The sequence below is a fragment of the Heterodontus francisci genome, chromosome 11 (genome assembly GCF_036365525.1).
Source record: "Heterodontus francisci isolate sHetFra1 chromosome 11, sHetFra1.hap1, whole genome shotgun sequence".
Classification (NCBI taxonomy): Eukaryota; Metazoa; Chordata; class Chondrichthyes; order Heterodontiformes; family Heterodontidae; genus Heterodontus; species Heterodontus francisci.
The window spans coordinates 69554691-69574684 of NC_090381.1; the positions used below are offsets into that span (position 1 = coordinate 69554691).

At 43.0% G+C, this 19994-nt stretch overlaps 1 protein-coding gene across 2 annotated transcripts in view; it reads left to right on the top strand.

Moving 5' to 3' along the window:
• Nucleotides 1-19994, top strand: part of usp13 (ubiquitin specific peptidase 13) — a 117634-nt gene that overhangs the window by 50302 nt on the left and 47338 nt on the right. The window contains exons 4-9 of one of the 2 annotated variants that reach the window (XM_068041474.1): nucleotides 4983-5125; nucleotides 7008-7192; nucleotides 9752-9853; nucleotides 12898-13081; nucleotides 17013-17084; nucleotides 19296-19389. In XM_068041474.1, coding sequence (XP_067897575.1) covers nucleotides 4983-5125; nucleotides 7008-7192; nucleotides 9752-9853; nucleotides 12898-13081; nucleotides 17013-17084; nucleotides 19296-19389 — 780 coding nt within the window. Of the gene's footprint in view, nucleotides 1-4982; nucleotides 5126-7007; nucleotides 7193-9751; nucleotides 9854-12893; nucleotides 13082-17012; nucleotides 17085-19295; nucleotides 19390-19994 lie in introns of both variants that reach the window. The other variant, XM_068041472.1, reaches the window with a different exon arrangement.

Here is a 19994-nt window from a genome sequence, read left to right on the forward strand (position 1 = left end):
CTTGTTAAAATCCATGTAGACCACATCAACTTCACTACCCTCATCTATCTTCCTTGTTACCTCTTCAAAAAATTTGATCAAGTTAGTCGAACAAGATCTTCCCTTAACAAATCCATGCTGACTATCCTTGATTAACCTGTGCATTTCTAAGTGACAGTTTATCCTGTCTCTCAGAACAGATTCCAATAATTTTCCCACTACTGAGGTAAGACTGACTGGCCTGTAATTATTGGGTCTATCCTTCACTCCCTTTTTAAAGAGAGATACAACGTTTGCAGTTCTCCAATCCTCCGGCACCACACCTGTATATAGTGAGGGCTGGAAAATGATGGCCAGACCCTCTGCTATTTCCTCTCTTGCTTCTTTTAACAGCCTAGAGTACATTTCATCTGGCTCTGGTGATTTATATCAACTTTCAAGGATGCTAATCCCATTAATACTTCCTCCCTCTCTCTGTTTATCATATCCAATACTTCACACTCTTCCTCAACTACAATATCTGCATCGTCCCCCTCTTTTGTGAAGACAGACGCAAAGTATTCATTAAGAACCATACCGCCCCTACACATAGGTTACCTTTTTGGTCTTTTATGGGCCCTACTCTCTCCTTAGTTATCCTCTTACTCTTAATGTATTGGTAACACATCTTTGGGTTCACCTTGATTTTGCTTGCCAATATTCTTTAATGCCCTCTCTCTGTTTTCCTAATTTCCTTTTTGATTTCACCCCTCCACTTTCTATACTACTCTCTGCTTTCTGTAGTATTGAGTTCTTGTGTCAGACATAAGCTTTCCTTTTCTGCCCTATCTTACCCTGTAGGCTCCTTGACATCCATGGGGCTTTAGATTTGGCCGTCTCACCCTTTTTCTTAGTGGGAACATGTTTACTCTGAGCCCCTTGTATCTCCCCTTTGAATGCCTCCCGCTGTTCTGACACTGATTTACCTTCAAGTAGCTGCTTCCAGTCCACTTTCGCTAAGTCCCAGCTGAGTCCACCCTCAGGTCCCCATCCCCCTGCCAAACTAGTTTAAACCTTCCCCAACAGCACTAGCAAAACATCCCGCAAGGAACTCAGACCCAGCTCTGTTCAGGTGCAACCCATCCGGCCTGCACAGGTTCCTTCTCCCCCAGAGCCAGTTCCAATGTCCCAGGAATCTGAAGCCCTCCCTCCTGCACCATCTTTTCCGCAACGCATTCATCTGTCTTACTCTTCTATTTCTATACTTACCTTGTGTGTGGCATTGGGAGTAATCCGGAGATTACTACTTTTGAGATTACTGCTTGCTAATTTCTTCCCTAGCTCCCTAAATTCTGACTGCAGGACCACATCCCTCTTTCTACCTATATCATTGGTTCCGATGTGGACCACAACTGCTGACTGTTCACCCTCCCCCTTCAGGATGCTCTGCAGCTGTTCAATGACATCCTTAACCCTGGCACCAGGGAGGCAACACACCATCCTAGATTCACGTCTGCGGCCACAGAAACGCCTGATGTTCCCCTGACTATTGAATCATCTATCACTATGGCTCTTCAAGTCTTCCCTGTACCCCCCTGTGCAGCTGAGCCACCCATGGTGCCATGGACTTGGTGCTGGCTGCACTCCCCAGGTGAAGCATCACTTTCCTCCGTATTCAGAACTGAATACCTGTTGGAGTGTGAGATGCACTCAGGGGTCTCCTGCACTACCTGCCTGATTCTTTTTGACTGCCTGGTGGCACCCATTCCCTCTCTCCCTGCCTACTCTTAAGCTGTGGGGTGACTACATCAACAAACATGCTATCCGTATAGCTCTCATCCTCATGAATGCACCGCAGTGCTGCCAGCTGCTGCTCAAGCTCCAAAATTATGTTATGAAAACCGTCAATAATTTAGATTTTGCATCCAAAGGTAATTGCCAAAATCTACTGTTAGCATCTAATTTAGTGAAAATTGTGCTTTTCTCCAGCTGTGCCAAACTGTCATCTACTGATGACTTTGGATGTATTTGTATTTCCCTGTCCACTGCCTTATTCAGTTGTGTGATGTCTACACAAATTCGAACGGATGCATTAGGTTTCTTCACTGGAACCATACCTGAGCACCATCCTGTAGGTTTTATAACAGGTGAAATGACTCCCTGTTTGTTCATTCACTCCATTTCTTTGTTAAATTTCTCTAGGGGTGGATGCGGAACTTTTCTCGGCGTATATAAACACAATAGGCTGGATTTTAAGAGTCCGCCATCATTCCCAGCCGCAAGCACAAAGTGTGGGCTGCACGCCAAAGAGCTGCCGCGATTGTCTACGCGGCAGCTCATTTAAATAGCCAGAGCGTTCTCCACCCCCCCGCCCCCCAAAACACATGGAGGGGGCGGGCTGGTCAAAGCCAGCAAAGGCATTAGCTGCTTGTGCGCAGGCGCTGGCGCCATTTTGAAAGGGCAGCCAGCCCTGCCGGCATATTTACATTTTTAAAGATGCACCCGCTTCCAAAATTTATCAAATAAAATTTGAACACCCCTTTCCCACCATCCCCAGTAGCAACTACATTAACTATTTGCCCTCCCCCCACTCCCCATCCCCCAAAACACTTACCTTTAAATCTGACCCCCTCTCCCAGACTGCACAATGTTTAAAGTTCACCCCTTCCCATCATTCCCTAAACTTGTTACATTTATTTGACCCATTCCCTCCCCAACAACCCCTACGCTAGAAATCTTAACTCCTTCCCTCTCCCCACCAGTGTCACACCGGTTTTCCCCAGATGGGGGATTGTAGGCGCAGGAGTGCTGGCCACTGCGCGGAGGATCGTGGTGGGCCTGGAAGATTGTGGGTAAGTTAATTTAAATGTATTCATTTCATTGATTTAAATATGCAGATGCAGGTCCCGTTGCCCAGTGGCAGGAGGGATGCCACGGAGCCTCACCGCCTCCGGGAGGATTGGGCTGGGCTGTCCCAGTGTTGAGTTCCATGGCAGGCCTCTGCCTCAACCATCTTCTGGTCTCCCCCATCACAGAGCCTGACATCATGGGCTTGGTAAAATCCAGCCCAATGGTTCTGCATTCTTAAAGTGATGTGGAATGCTATTTTGGTTTTCTCAATCCTTTGAATAATTTAGGGAATTCAGCCCTAAAATTTCTTGGCTGTTCCTCTGTACCTTTATGCTCTTCTACTCTACATATTAGCTGTAGGTCTAGGCAAGCCTTTGTGCTTAGGAGTAAATAACTCTGATTCAATGATAATATATAATGTCTCAGGAATTCCTTTTCCCCAGTAACTCAGAATCATTTTCAACTCTCCTATTACCTTCAATCTGATGCCTCCAGGCCGATATAGTTTTTTACTTGTAAAGTTTAAGGCTTATCTTCAGCCACAGTTCTGTATCTGACATTACTGACACTGATGCTCCAGTGTCCAGTTTGAATCTTGTCTGATTGCCTCCTACAAGAATCTTTGCTGTCCAGGAAACTTCACTTGCTCCTTGGATTTATCCTAGAAATGGTAATTCAACACATTATACATCTTGTACTTCGTTAACTTTTCTATTTTCTTTGGATTTCCCTTTTATATTTTGCAGCCCTGATTTCTTGCTGTGGCATACCAAATAGAAGTGTCCCCTCTTTCTACGTACGAAACACTCCGCTTCTCTGACTGGGCAGTTTTCATGCCTGTGCCTCACTTGGTCACACCTACTGCAATTAGATGCTGCTGCCTCTAGATGCTTTTCCTGCCTTTCCTGTCTTTAACTGCCATTTTTCGCTTTTGCTTTCTTTAAGTATTCAATGGAGTCTGCTACTTTCAAGATCGGCCTCTCCGGGTCCCCTCGAATGACAATACGGTTACATTTTGTAACCTCTGCTTGCCTGCTTAACTAAATCACCTTGGTTAATGCAAGATCATCCCTCGACTGCAGAGGATCTGAGAGAGTATTGTGTGCTACTCCGACCACAATCTTGTCTCTAATCAGCTCTTCCTGTAAGCTGTCTTATTCGCAGTCTTCAACAAGTTTATATAAGTCGTTGATAAATGAATCAATACTCTCCCCTCTCTGCTGAGAATGCTTATTGAATTTGGCGCGCTCAACCATTATGTTTTTCCTGACGTTAAAATGTCTCAAGTGCCTTAATGACTTCTTCATATGCAGCTTTCTCTTTGTGCCTTATGTAATGAGGATGTCATCTGCATACTCCCGCATTACATGTAATAATATACTGATCTCCTTGTCTGGCTTCTGTGCAAGACCTGATGCAGTACAGTATCTAGCAAACCCACGCTTCTGCTTGGTTCTGTCCAGCTACTTTTTCAAAGTTCTCTGGTAAGGGCAGTGATTTTTCCATTTTCTTCCATCAGTTTACCATTGCCACCATGTAATATTCCGATACTATTAAGGTTTAGAACAGAATATCTAAGAGAACGACCTTTACAGGAGCAGGAGTTTATTTACATACATCTGGCAACAATGGCTTCCACTTACCTTAACACGAGCTTCTGTACAAATTCTGTCCCATCATTCCCTGTGACGACATTCACAGACTATTTACATATTCTGCCCAGTAACAACTCTATATTACATTATACTACACTAACTATTCAGTTCTACAAACGCAGCACAGATCTGGGACCATCCTGTATGTATGGTATTATTTTAACTAGTTTTGGTATCTTTGAAAACTGTCGTATTTAAAATTAACCAGCAATTGACTGAATATCAAATGGGTGCTGAACACTACTGTGCAGATGGTCTCAGTGGATATGACAGTTCAGCATTGTTAAAATGGTGTTTTTGTATGGAGGTGCATTGTTAAAAAGAAACTCTTTTGTAAAGTTATCTTGATATATTATCTTAGAGAGCAGTTTCTGGTAGAGTTCCAAAACACTTTTGATTTAAGTTTCTCATGAAAGGCTGCTGATTTTATTTTGAGTACAGCTTCATTGAGTCATTATTTTAATTTTGTATTTCACACCACTTTAAAGTATGTTCCTCTTTCTCATTCCACCCCACCAGGTGACAATAGCATGTGATGCTGTTCTTGCTGCAAGATCTCCGTACAGAAAACAGGATTCTGATTCATGGGAAGAAGAACTTAAGGATTCAAAACATGAGAACAATCTTCAACAACTGGACAATGGAGTCCGAATCCCACCCAGGTCAGCAAACCTTCCCTACACCACATGCATAGCTGTGACTCAACCAGTCTTCATTTTCCTTTGTTCTGAATATTATTGAGATAGAAAATCATATTTATTTATAAGGGCCTCTTAGTGAAATGATATGATAAAATAAGATGCCATTTAAAATTGATTATCCTTCTCTGCTGGCCTGGAATTTATGGGCCCCCTGAGGCAGGGTTGGAGGCAGAGGGTCATTAGAATTGTGGTGGGGTGGGGGGGTGGGGGGGGGGGGGGGGTGGTGCGGGCAGAGGGCTCGTTGCCTCCCCATCACCAAGTGATTTTGTTGGGGGCAGTATAGGCTGATGACTGCCTTCCCACCCAGAGGCCAATTGAGGCCTTTCAGTGGCCTATTAATGGCCGCTTAAGGGTCTCTTTCTCACCCTTGCTGGGATTTAACCAGTGGTGGGGAGGCCTCTGCCACGCGGGGAAGTTGCCCGGTAATAAGAGGCGTCGTCCCTGAAGACTTAGGTTGGAGGGGGGCAGGGGGTCCCTCCTCCATGGGCAATCTGTGGCCCATGGAGGTTCCCGACCGGCAAAAACCCCAACTCCCTGGACCCCTGCCCCCCACACCCTGGCACTACACAACCCCCTCCCCTCGCCAGGGCCTTCTGGACTGGCCCCTGCGACCCTGCCTCACCTACCTGAGGTCCAGCTCTCCAGCACTGGGCCTGGGTCCAAGGCCTCTGCAGTACCGGCAGTGGCCATTTCTCCAGATGGCGCTGCCGATACTGCTGAGCTGCCGGCCCTGTAATTGGTCGGCAGCTCTTGGAGGTGGGATCCCTGTCTTTAAAGCGATGGAGATCCCGGTGCTGGCCACTTAAGTGCTGGAACAACGCAAGATTGTGCCAGGGGAACTTGGAGAGACTGAGACGGGACTCTCTCCGCCTTTTTGGCCTGGCATCGGGAGCCCTGCTGGCGCCATGAAATCCAGCCCACTGTTTCGGTAGAGTTTCCTCACATTGTTTTATCACCGAATTGCCTGACGTAAGAACTTGCATTTATATAGTGCCTTTATGACCACAGAACGCCCCAAAGTGCTTCACAGTCAATTAAGTGCTTATGAAGTATAGTCACTGTTAATTTATAGGGAAATGTAATAACCAATTTGAGCACAGCAAGATCGTACAAATGTCAGTGAGGTAAAACCACATAATCTATTTTATAATGATGTTGGTTGAGGAATAAAGATTGGCCAGGAGAACTTTCCTTCCATTCTTTGAAAAATGTCATGGGATCTTTTACATCCACCTGAGAGGGCAGAAGGGGCCTTGGCTTAATGTCTGATCCAAATGATGGCATCTCTGACAATGCAGCAAACCTAGGTTTTGCGCTCAAGTCCATGAAGTGCAGCTTGAGTCCCCGGCCTTTTGGCTCCAAACTATTGTCTGCCAAACAATGTTGCAATATTCCATCATTGTCTAAATACAACTTTGCACAACATTGATGAGCTGTGGTTCTACCGGCCTGCTATTTCTTCAGTAGCCTTTCCTTGAGACTTGACAGTTGCTCATGACCACTGCTGAACTGTTACTGAGGTAGGGCCTTACTGTATTTTAAGTTATTAATATTTTTTGATTGTGAAAGAGAATAATATAACTAGTCACAATTTTATCATTCATGAGTAATAACATTATGGTATTCAACTTTGTATATGATATATTTTCGTTAAATGATATTAGCCCTTGATGTTCCAAAGTGATTGATTGCTTATGTGTTGCACAAATAAGCACTGTCAGATTGTTGAACATATTTCAAGGACGTTTTTGTAATCACTGAGATAATTTCTGAAGCAAGAACCTTCAGTGTTACTTATAGCAGTGTCTTGTCAGCTCCTGTCCTTTCCCATGATTTCTTACAGTGGCTGGAAGTGTGCGTGGTGTGACCTGAGAGAGAATCTTTGGCTAAACCTGACGGATGGCCTTATATTATGTGGAAAATGGTTCTTTGATGGCAGTGGTGGAAATGGACATGCTCTGGAACATTACCGAGAGACACATTACCCTTTGGCAGTTAAATTAGGAACCATTACTCCAGACGGTGCAGGTTAGTTCATTCTTTTGAAAAATAAGATGTAATTTGATGACCTAATCTATTAAATGATAATCTCATATCTTCTGATACTGATTTTAAAATGTAGTCTTTTGAGTTCTCGGAACTATATATCTCGAAAATGCAAGTTTTGTTTTTCATTCTTTTTTGATGGATGCAAAATTGAAATTGCACAAACTGACCATCCAAGAATGCAGAATAATGTAAAGTGTACAAAGGATTTTAATTTCTGAAAAAAAGCTCCAAGAAACAAAATTAAGAACAGAGTAATAGCCAGTTTATTTTTTGAATGAGAAAACATTAATTGATGAAGTTGTGATAAGCGTTCAGGATTTTCATCGTGAAATTGCTACATTGTGTATTTTCTTAATTCTGTATTTTATGTAAATAACAGGCTTCAGGATAAAATTGTTTAAAATTATCCGTTGTGTGAAAGTTATTGAAATCTATAATTAAGAGCAGAGTGACTGAGCACTTAGAGAAATTTGAGCTGATTAGAGAAAGCCAACATGGATTTGTAAAGTAAAAAACAGAAAATGCTGGAAATACTCAGCAGGTCGTGCAGCATCTGGGGAGAGAGAAACAGAGTTAATGTTTCAGATCAATGGTGCTGAATTTTCCAGCAGCGAGCTTCAAAAACAGTGCGGTGTACTTGTGAGATGTACGCCACAAAGCCTCCATGATATTACCGTGGCAGTTCATTTAAATGGCTGGTGTGGACCGACTGCCTCCCCACCCCCCCCAACCCCTGATGACGTGCAGGGGGCAGGCGCTTACAATAAAAGTTATAATGTAATGAAGGAATCAAGCCCCTCTCCCATCCCCCCCATGACTAAACAATTTATTAATTGCCCTCTTACCCCCCCCCAAAAAAACTGACCTTTCAATCCTGACCTTCCTCCTGCTGAACTTTATTAATTTTCACCTTTCCCCCCTTCCCACCATCCCCTCCACCAATTGCAATGGTTTTCACTGCTTCCCCAGCCCCCCACCCTGAAAAATTACCTCCTCCCCGCTCCCCACCAGTGTCCCGCATCGGATCTCCGTTGAGAGATCGGACGACACAGGAGTGCCGGCCACTGAAAGAATATGGAAGCGGGGCAGCCAGTGCAATGAGGTAAGTAATTATTCCTTGATTTTCATAAATGAAGATATTTTAATGATGGTCCTGTCGCCGAGTGGCGGGGGCGTGGGGGGGAGCTGCCACGAGGCCTTGCTGCCTACAGTAATATTGGGCAGGGCCTTCCCGGCGTCGAAGTCTGTGGCAGGCCTCTCCCAGAGGCATTTTCAAGGCCTCCTCCCCCCACGCCCGCTCCCCACTGCCACGAACTCCATCGGGAGCTGGTAAAATCCAGCCCATGATCTTTTTCAGAGAGATGGAGAGAAACTTTATCTGTTGGTGGGGGAGTCTAGGATGAAAAGATATAACCTTAAAATCAAAGCCAAGCCATTTAGGAGAGAGATTAGGAAACGCCTTCATGCACAGGATGGTAGAAGTGTGGAACTCTCCTCCGCAACAAGTTCAATTTATAATTTTAAGTCTGAGATCGATAAAGTTTTGCTTTATCGACAGAAGTATAAAAGGAATGTAGCCAAGCTAAGTGGATGAGGTTAATGTAGTATAAGGGTATCAAAGGGTTAATCTTGAGAGAATGTAAAGATAATGTAAGGGAGAGCCTTGAGAGCAGTTACAGTGTGGTTTTTGAACGAGACACACAGGCTAGTGTGGAGTGTATATAGTTACTGTACAATAAAGATTAATGTTTAAACAATACAGTGTAAGAATCTCTCTGGCTAGATTCTATACAGTGGCAGCATATAAAAACAAATATATAACCGTTAAGATACAGATCAGTCATGATCTCACTGAATGACGAAACAAGCTTGAGAGATTCGATGGCCTACTCCTGTTCCTATGTTCCTTGGTTAATACAAATGACGATGATGCTTTCTTACTCCCATTCTGTCCTATCTCTCTGTCTCCACACATGACACGACTTTCTTATTTTTTATTTAGAGATACAGCACTGAAACAGGTCCTTCGGCCCACCGAGTCTGTGCCGACCAACAACCATCCATTTATACTAACCCTACAGTAATCCCATATTCCCTATCACCTACCTACACTAGGGGCAATTTACAACTATTACTACTCTGAGTGCCGTAACCTAGTTTGTCAATGTTTAGCTCCATATCTTCACACAGTGGGAGCACCTGGTCTTGTCCAGTCCATTCTGCTTGATTTGTACGTCCTGTTGTCAAGTCTAGGATTATTACTGCAGATGGTCATGGAGATGTTTGTCTATATTTTGATCTACCTGCCTGAGCCTAACAGAAATAAAGTTTGTAACAAATGTTTCAAACTTTCATCAGGACAGATGCAGATGTGAATATCAGGTTGATGACAAGTGACAATAAACATCAGAGCAGCAATAGGAGAATTTTTTTTTAGGTTCTATTTTCCTTTAGTGCACTTTTACTTTTAATAGCCTGCACAAGTGTAATTTAAAAAAAATCTAGTCTTATATCATTTATCTTTTGTTTACAATGCAGATATATACTCATTTGATGAAGAGGAAGCAGTACTAGATGCAAATATTGCCGAACACTTGATGCACTTTGGTATCGACATGCTGAAAATGCAAATGGTGCGTAGTAAATCTTACCACTCAGTCTTCACAAGGAAGAAAAAGTGATGCTTCTGATCAGGGTCAAAATAACTGACCGGTCATTATCTTATTTACAGCAGCTGATAGAAATTGAGACAGTGGAATAAAATCAGATAAATTAGGTCTTATTTACTGGAATAAAGATATTGAACAAAGGCTGGAATTTTATGCTTGCTGGACGGGAGCCGTCCACTGGCCGAAAAGTTGGTGCTGATCCTGCCTCCACCGGGTTTGGGGATCCAGACCGGATTTTACAGTCCTCAGGCCTTTAATGGTCTTAGGCGGGACTTCCATCTCATTGAGGTAGGAAGTCTCGCTTAATGGAGCTGCAGGCCAATCAGCAGGCCGGCTGCTCCTGTTCCCAGTAGTGCCACCTGGAGCAGTGGCCACTGCAGGGACTGCAATCCAGCTTCAAAATGAAAAGGAAGGACAGCCCTGGAAAAGAGGTCAGTTTTGGGGACAGTTGGCAAGGGGCCCCGGCAAGGTATGGGGTGTCAATTGGGCGGATGGGGGGGCATGTTGGGCATTGGAGGTGATTGGGGCATCGGGGGCGGCCCTCGGACAGACAGAGGTGTCTGATCAGGAGGCACCCTCCCCTGAATGCTGCCTGTTTTTATCAGGCGGCTTTTCTCAGACCTGGACCGCCCACCTGCCAATGGGGGTAAAATCCACATGGCAGCGAGCAGAGGCCCGTAAGTGGCCACTTAAGGGCTTTGATTGGTCTGGGGCGGGTGGACCGTTTCTCGCCTCTGCCGCCACACGTAAAATGGGGTTGGAGGCAGGAGCAGGTCGGGTAGGGCCCCCGAGCCTCCCACTCCATTTTACACTCCCCACCATCCCCCTCCCCCCACAACCATGCCTGCTCTTTTGGGGGAGGGGGTGGGGGTGGGGGTGGGGGGGGGGGGGTGGAAAATTCAGCCAAAGAAAATTGCACTAAATTAAAGTCACTTTTTGGTGAGTGTTTAAATATTGATTAGGAGATGACACAGTCATATTCCCACCACCCTATGTTGGAGTAAAAGGAAAGGTTGAGATAACAAAAAGGCATGACTGTCACCAAATCAGCTGTTTCCCTTCATCTTTCATTCTGATTACAGTCAAAGTGACCTACTTGGCACTGGTATCTGATCATTAAAGGGAACCTCTGGCTAGATTTTCTGTTCATTGACAAGAACTTTACAAAAAAAACTTACACATGCACCGATATATTGCACGGGAGCACAGCACGTTGGCGCAGGAGTATTTTAAACTTTTTACATATATATTATATATTAATAAAAACAAGAACCTCTGTGAAAATCCCAATGGGTGACTGTTTTTCCCCCTCCAGGTGCAGGTTCAGAACCCACAAAGTCCCAACTTCAACTTCCCACCCCCAGAGAGAAAATCCAGCCCTGTTTCTCTCTCCACAGATGATACCTGATCTCCTGAATATTTCCAGCATTTTCTTTTTAACTTCAGATTTCCCAGTAATTGGTATGGAGACAGGTTCTCCGTCCAATTAAATGTGGTGGGTGGGCTCTCAAACCTGGAGGGCCAAACAAAGACATTCCAGCTTGGGAAGTGCAGCAGGCTGTGATGGCAGGTAAGGAACACAGAGGGTGCTTCATCTTTGATGTGCCCTCTCTCCAACCTTTTTGCATCGTTAACTAAAAAACATAGATTCTGCAGCCAGGCCACCACTGTAGGGTGGTGGTGGGTCAGAATCTTTCTACAGGGCTGCCTGTGCCTACTCATGCAACCAGGCAGGCAGGAAGGGCCGCTCTGCCTACCTGAAGTGCTGGACCCCCAGGTTGCTGCAGAAATCACCTAAATTGGCCCTTGACAATGTAGGAAAGTGGAGGTTGACGAGAATTCCAGTCCGCCTCCTTTAATCGGACTTAAGGATCTTAATGAGTCTGATGAGCTGTCCACCCTGCTGGCCCTGATCCCACCTCTGCAAAAATAGCCTGGAGGTGGGATGGAGCCAGGGAACTGGCATGCCGGCCGGCGGGGTTAATTTTTGGCCCCATCCATCTCCCATCCCAGTCCTGATGGGGGCCAAATATTCAGCCCAATATTTCAGGTCGATGACCTTTCATTGTGCTCATCTACACCTGTGTATTTACAGCATTTTCTGTTTTTTAAAAAATCTCTTCAGCTACATGTCGATTCTGGGTACTGCCTGTGTGGAATTTGCAAGTTCTCCCTGTGTCTGCGTGGGTTTTCTCCGGGTGCTCCGGTTTCCTCCCACAAGCCAAAAGACTTGCAGGTTGATAGGTAAATTGGCCATTATAAATTGTCACTAGTATAGGTAGGTGGTAGGGAAATATAGGGAAAGGTGGGGATGTTTGGTAGGAATATGGGATTAGTGTAGGATTAGTATAAATGGGTGGTTGATGGTCGGCACAGACTCGTTGGGCCGAAGGGCCTGTTTCAGTGCTGTATCTCTAATCTAAAAAAATCTAATCTAAAATGCTGGAAATACTCAGCAAGTCTGGCAGCATCTGTGGAGAGAGAAGCAGAGCTAACGTTTCAGGTCAGTGACCCGTCTTCAGTTCTGATGAAGTGTCACTGACCTGAAACGTTAACTCTGCTTCTCTCTCCACAGATGCTGCCAGACTTGCTGAGTATTTCCAGCATTTCTTGTTTTTATTTCAGATTTCCAGTTTGCTTTTATTACATATATACTATATCTATTAGATAATAAAACTGCTTTGATTGTAAAATTAGAAAGAGGGCATAAGGCTGGTGGTAAGCATATTGTTCTTGTTAGCCACTGACAATTTTCTTTTACTCTTGTTGGTGAACCTACCAAGCAATATAAGCACAGTGATTTCATCAGCAGAGTGGGAAATTTGGAGCAGATAGAGTTGCTTTAGAATATAGCTGCATAGGACAAGCAAGGTATTAATCATTCATCGTTAAGAAAAATGCATCCGTAAAACATAAGCTGTGTAATGGTTAATGCAATTAATGTAAGTGGATTGGATAAGGATTTGTGAATGTGTATTATCAGATGATTGTTTATTACATCTGTTTGACAGTCAGAAAATATTAATCCTGTTGATAATATAAAGCCACGAATCAGTGAGTGGGAGGTGGTCCAAGAATCCGGTATGAAATTGAAACCAATATATGGCTCTGGATACACTGGCATCAAGAATCTTGGAAACAGCTGCTACCTCAGCTCTGTTATGCAGATAATCTTCAGCATCCCCGACTTTCAGAGAAGGTGTGTTTTACATAGTTTGTGTTCTTGTGTAAGACCATTCTATTTAGATAGACATATTTTTGAGCTTTCATTTTATGTCATTTGTTCATTGTAAGATATTCCCTGTTGCTCCATCTCCAACTTTCCTTTTCTCTGCCAAAGTCCTTGAACATGTTGCCTCCCAAATCCATACTTATCTTTCCCAGAACTCCATGTTTGGGTCCGTCCAATCGGGTTTCTGTCCTGCCACAGTACTGAGCAACTCTTATCAAAGTCACAAATGATATCCTATGTGACTGTAACCATGGTAAACTAGACCTCCTCGACCTGTCTGCAACCTTTGACCTGGTTGACCACACCATCCTCCTCCAATGCCTCTCCTCTGTTGTTCAACTGGGTGGGGCTGCACTCACCTGCTTCCATTCTTATCTAACCAGTTGTAGCGAGAGAATACCTGCAATGGCTTCTATTCCTATTCCCATAACATTACCTCTGGAGTCCCGCCAAGGATCAATCCTTGGCCCCTCCTATTTCTCATCTACATGCTGCCCCTTGGTGACATCAATCAAAAACAGTGCGATGTTCTATCTGTATGCTGATGACACCCAGCTCTACCACACCACAGTCCCTCTCAACACTGCCAGTGTCTCTAATTTATCACACTGCTTGTCTGACAAGCAGAAATTTCATCTAACTAAATATTGGAAAGACCAAAGCCATTGTCTTCAATCCCCACCACAAACTCTGATCCCTAGTCACTGTCTTCTTCATTCTCTCTGGCACCTGTCTGAGGCTGAACCAGACTGTTGATAACCTTGGAGTTGTACTTGATCCTGAGATGAGCTTCCAACTACACATCAGTGCCATCACAAGACCACCTCCACAACATCGCCAGACACACTCCCTGCCTCAGCTTATCTTCTGCTGAAATCTGCATCCATGTCTTCGTTACCTCTAGAGTTAACTATTCAACACTCTCCTGGTCGGTCTACCACTCTCCATAAACTTGAACTAATCCAAAATTTTGCTGCGTGTATCTCACTCATACCAAGTCCTTGTGCTCACTGACCTACACTGGCTCCTATTCTGGCAATGTTTCAGTTAAAAAATTCTTATCCTTGTTTTCAAGTCTCTTCATGGCCTTGCGCCTTTGCTATTTCTGTAACCTCCTCCAGACTTACAACCCACCCCCCCCCCCCCCCCCCCCAAAAGATCTCTGCACTCCTCCAATTCTTGCCTTTTTAAAATTCATTCATGGGATGTGAACATCACTGGCAAGGCTTTCATTTATTACCCATCCCTAATTGTCCTTAAACTGAGTGGCTTACTGGGCTATTTGAGTCAACCACATTGCTGTGGGCCTTGAGTCATATGTAGGCCAGACCAGTTAAGAATGGCAGATTTCCTCTCCCGAAGGACATTAGTGAATCAGATGGGTTTTTAATGATAATCCAGTAGTTTCATAACTATTAATGAGACTAACATTTCATTCCAGACTTATTAATTAATTGACTTTAAATTTCCCCAGTTGCCATGGTGGGATTTGAACTCATGTCTGGCATCTTGCACATCCTCTATTTTAATTGCTACACCATTGCTTTGTGTCTAAGCTCTAGAATTCCTTCCCAAAAACTCTACGACCCTCTTCCTCTCTTTCGTCCTTTAAGATGCTCCTTAAAACCTACCTCTTTGACCAAGCTTTTGGTCATCTGTCTTAATATCTGCTTATGTGGCTTGGTGTCCAACTTTGTTAATGCTTCTGTGAAGCTTGTTAATTAAAGGCATGATATAAGTGTAAGTTGTTGTATACCTACCAGGCCATTATCCCTCTACTTTAAATAGGACAGATGTAGTCTGCTCCAAGAGAAACAACCAAAAGGTGCTTGCTACTGGCTAAGTGTGAATTACCCTTTTTTTTCTTTGTTTTCCTCTGCAAGGAGATGCTTTAGTCTTTTATAGGTATCAAATCTACATTTCCCCTAGTTCATGGCACTTAGCATCAGTTCTATAACATTATCTACCACTATGCTGTCCTAGACAGACAAAATTTTAGAGCAATCTTTTAACAAGGTTATTTGTCATGAAATTTTTCTATGCATTTTCTAGCCATCCTCAATGATCATATTTTTAAAAACAATTTGTTGCCTTTTAAAGTAAAAACTGTAATGTGTTCATAAACATATAAAAGATTGTATCCATATTGGTCATTAGTTTATTACATTTACTAGCATAGGTGAGGACATAAGGCTGCGTATTTTGATCCTCAATGGCAACAGCCTATAGATGGTAGGCAGTACAAATGTCCAATGATAATGTCAGCATATATTTAGGCTTTAGCTAAATATTTCACTTGCTGTTTGCCATTCCAGTAAGTGAGTCCTTGGGCCCATGTTAACCAGAGTGTGATTATATGCACCCTGTCTGGTAATGTAGTATTGCACAGGCAACCTTCATAATTGGTCTACATTATTAATGTCTATTTGAACATATTTAAGGGGAACAAGGATATATACAATGCAAATTGAATACATCATGCTAAAAGGTAACTCTCTTGAACTTTGGTGGGTATTCTGAACTCTGAACCATGAACTGACCCAAATTTAACCACTATTTGCCATACTTTTACCTAGAAATGGAAGTGTTTGAAGTTGTTCCTAGTTGTAAAGAAAAAACTGGTCAATTCCCTGCAATTTTTATCATTCAATTTGAAAAGTAGAATTGTACAAAATATTTTGAAAGAAGAACTTGAAATAAAGCAAACATATTGGCCTGGGTTTTCTGGTCAGCGGTGAAGGAACGGTGCTCACCATTCACCTCGCTAACAGCTGCCCATAGGGTTTTCTCAGGCTTTTGAGTGGAGATTTGCCATAATCCAGCTTCTGATACAATGTGGTGCCCTCTACAGGACATCTGTGCTGTGGATTAACAGGTAAAGGAACAGTGAATCTCTTCAACTAATACATTGAAAAATCCTCACTGCGCTACACACAGTCTAAAGCAGGAAGTGTAAATTAGATGTAAATCATGTACAGAAAGTGAAATAAAGATTGAGAAAGGGTGGGACAGTGGCGCAGTGGTTAGCACTGCAGCCTCACAGCTCCAGGGACCCGGGTTCGATTCTGGGTACTGCCTGCGAGGAGTTTGCAAGTTCTCCCTGTGACCATGTGGGTTTTCGCCGGGTGCTCCGGTTTCCTCCCGCAGCCAAAGACTTGCAGGTTGATAGGTAAATTGGCCATTATAAATTGCCCCTAGTATAGGTAGGTGGTAGGGGAATATAGGGACAGGTGGGGATGTGGTAGGAATATGGGATTAGTATAAATGGGTGGTTGATGGTCGGCACAGACTCGGTGGGCCGAAGGGCCTGTTTCAGTGCTGTATCTCTAAATGAAATGAAATGAAAATGATTGGCCTGGGGCTGGCAGGACGTTTCTCACTGCCGCCACCCCATGTAAAATTGCAGTGGATGCAGGAAGGCTTTGGGAGCAGCACCCACCCCCATCTTCCACTCAATTTTATGCCCCCCCTGCCCCCCCGCCACCAACGCACTCATGCAGGGGGCTGTAAAATTAAATTCTCAGGTTCAGAGAGGTTGTTTGGCAGTAATAATCACTTATCATGCTGTTAAAACGTCACCTACCTTGATTACACCAGCCCTAACTTTTTCTGGTTTCTATAGTGGGAAACTGGTCGGTAAGTGCACCCAAGTTCACATCATTACGGTGATTTCAATGCCAAGTTTATTGACGAGGACTGTCACAGTACACCCTGTGGAGGAGTAGTGTATTTCCGACAGCAACTTGCAGATTTCCGTGTTTATCTGTGCATGTGCAGATGCCCAAATTGCTGTCAGACTTTCTCTGTTATAATGGTGAGTTCTGTTATTCTCATTATGTATGCACAATCCAAGCCATTATAATGTAAAAGGCATAAATACTATACACTTGCTTTACAGATACGTAGGAAATCTCCAAAGAATATTTGATTACTCCCCTCTAGATCCAACACACGATTTTGAAACACAGATGTAAGTATTAGATTTTGTAACAACACTAATTGTCTAGCTGTGTCCATATGCATTTGTTAACTATCAATAACTTATTCAAAACAAGGCTTTGCATCTTTGTAATTGATCGCGTTTTGCTCACATAAAAAAAATCACAGAGCAATTTATAAGCACATAGGTCAGTAGAAATATTTTCAAATTATTGTGTATAAGACTTCCACCTTTTACGAAGGTTTTGCTGATTGATAGCCAGTTCAGTTTGCACTGTGAACTTCAGAAATTTTAAAATCTTTTTCAATGGTAACTACTAATACATAACTGTTCTTGCTATATCCTGCAGTAAAATTACTTTGAGATGATAGAGCAATTTGAGTTACCCATCTATTAGGTTATCACACTTTTATAGTGTTCTTGGCTAGAAATGTTACTGAATGATTAACTGTGAATTTATAATATTGGATATGCATGAGGTAAAATGGTGATTTTATGGTGTTGTGAAAGAGGATGGTCTAGAGATTAGTTCATTGACTTATTAAGAGGGTTGAGTCACAGTATGAGAATTGAACGGCAGGTAAGAGGGTGCAAAGGCTGTCATGGCTGATGAAAATTCAGTTTGTAAACCTGACATTTACATTAGGACCATACCTGTCAGTGCCCTCCAGTGCTAGAATTTGTGCAGCCAGTGGGAAGGCACCTCATTACCATAGTACAGGAGGGCACTGCTTTGGGCACATTCCTGATGGGGTGGGATTGTTCAAGGCCCCAGACCTATCACCATCTACAAAAACAAATTATTTTCTTCAGGGGTTCAGGTCACTTTGCTGGGGGCCCTACCTCCTCCCTTGTGCATGCTGGTGTGCCTTATCTCATTTGATGTACCATCTTCCACTGATATGCCAGTTTAAGCTGAGCCTGAGGAGTGGGAACTCAAGGCATAGGGAATGCCCACTACTCCCTCTGCCCCCTATTCATCGTATGCCTTGTAAGGGGCAGATGAAGGCTCTGCCCCTTGCAAGCTAAGCAGGAAATTCTCAAACTCCAGAATTCTGAGTGGTTGGGCTAGTGTCTCAGCAGAAGTTACAGAAGAACACCCTGTGGAATTATCTTTTAGCCATCTGGTTTACCACTAAAGTAATAATTTAATATTCAGCTTCTGAAGTGGGAAAATCATTTTATGCAATTAAAAAAAAATGAATGAGAATTATAAAAAGCTTGCATTTATTGAAGTGCCAACTCACCATGGGTGTTTTATACAAAGTTTAGTTTTGAAAATGTTGTACAGTAAGAATGCTGAATAAATAATGATTGTTGAAGGTAAATTCTGACTGTTTTTCATCATGGGCATAATTGTTTTGATAATGATTTAGGAAAATATCCCCATTTGTCTTTGTCAGCTCTCTCATGATATAATAGGGATCAAGATAATCTTTTATTACAGATAGTCAGTGCAGCTGTGGTCAATTGACATTTACCATAAAATGCACTTTAAAAAGTTCAGTGTACAAAACTTTATTTTTCTTTTACTTTTGATGAAAACACCAGCAATAAATCCTAAAAATAATTGTTGGGAATACAGCTTTATGTAAAGCTGGTAGTGGTCAAAGTGATGTGATTGTTTCCTAATGACAAGATCATACGTTTTGGTCGCAAGCCTAACACTGAAATTTACCCATTTGTTTGTTTCATTTTGTCTAGTCACAATTAGACCACTGGATGGAGCACATCTCAGAGCAGATCTAGACCAGCTTGCATGACTTAATGCTTTCTCCTCCAGTCACAGAGTGTCATTGATATTTCCATGTCGTTCCACAGCTTCTGTCTCTTGTCATCCTAATGTGCCATGTACTATTTATTTCCTTATAGAGAGATAGCAGAGGCCGACACCTGACCACCTGACCTACTTCATACTTTCACCAAAACCACACCAAGATTTGTTCGACTTTTTTTCTTCCACTCTCACTTCTGTTTAGCATCTCCACAAAACTTGTTTAGGTCTTTGTGAATCTGAAAAATTACCTTTTTCCTCTACTAATGGTTGATGCAGCCTGTTGATGCACTGCATTAGTGGTTGCCTCAGAATATTGTAACAATGCATTGACATAGAATAAAAATTGGGTATGACCATTTTGCATTGGAACCAGCATTTGAAAACAGCACTGTAAAGAACACAGCAAGATATGAAAACATGTGCTTCTTGTAGATAATTGAATTGAACACTCTGATTTTGTACAGGGCCAAGCTGGGACATGCACTTCTGTCAGGCCAGTACTCCAAACCTCCAATGAAATCTGAGGTTATTGAACAGGTGATGAAAGAAGAATACAAGGTATTTGATTGCCTGTGTGCTAGTTGATACGTAGGTATGTCACGGAGGATGTGCAAAGAACAGTAACTGATTTCACACCATGATGTATTACGTGGTAGTAATCCGAATAGAGAGTGTTGTGTGGCCATTGTGTGGCATTCACACAGCTTTAGGCATATCAAGGCATGCTGAGCTTAGTGCAAGCAATTATACTTTCAGTACTCCAGATAATGATGGCATCCCATACCGAGCAGTTAATAAAGTCTCTAGAATTTATTTTAAAGATTTCTGTAAGGAACTTGGTGCCAAATATACTGCTGGCAGGTACCCAAGATGCACCCACGAGGTGAGGGCACATGCCTTTAGAATGTGAAATCGGGAACCTTCCCCTGACTCAGGAAAGGCCACTGGGGTAGAGGGTCTTAAAGTGGGATCCAGACATAATTACTGGGGTCACTTTTCCACAGATTTTTTAGGTTTCTTAGCATTATGGAGGTTAACAAAAGTAGATTTGATATCTGACAGTATTCTAGCACTGTAATCCTTCTCCCTTCAATTGCAAACTGATTACTTTCATGAACATTTTAATTGGTTAATTTTATGTCACAGTGCCATTTGAGTTTTTA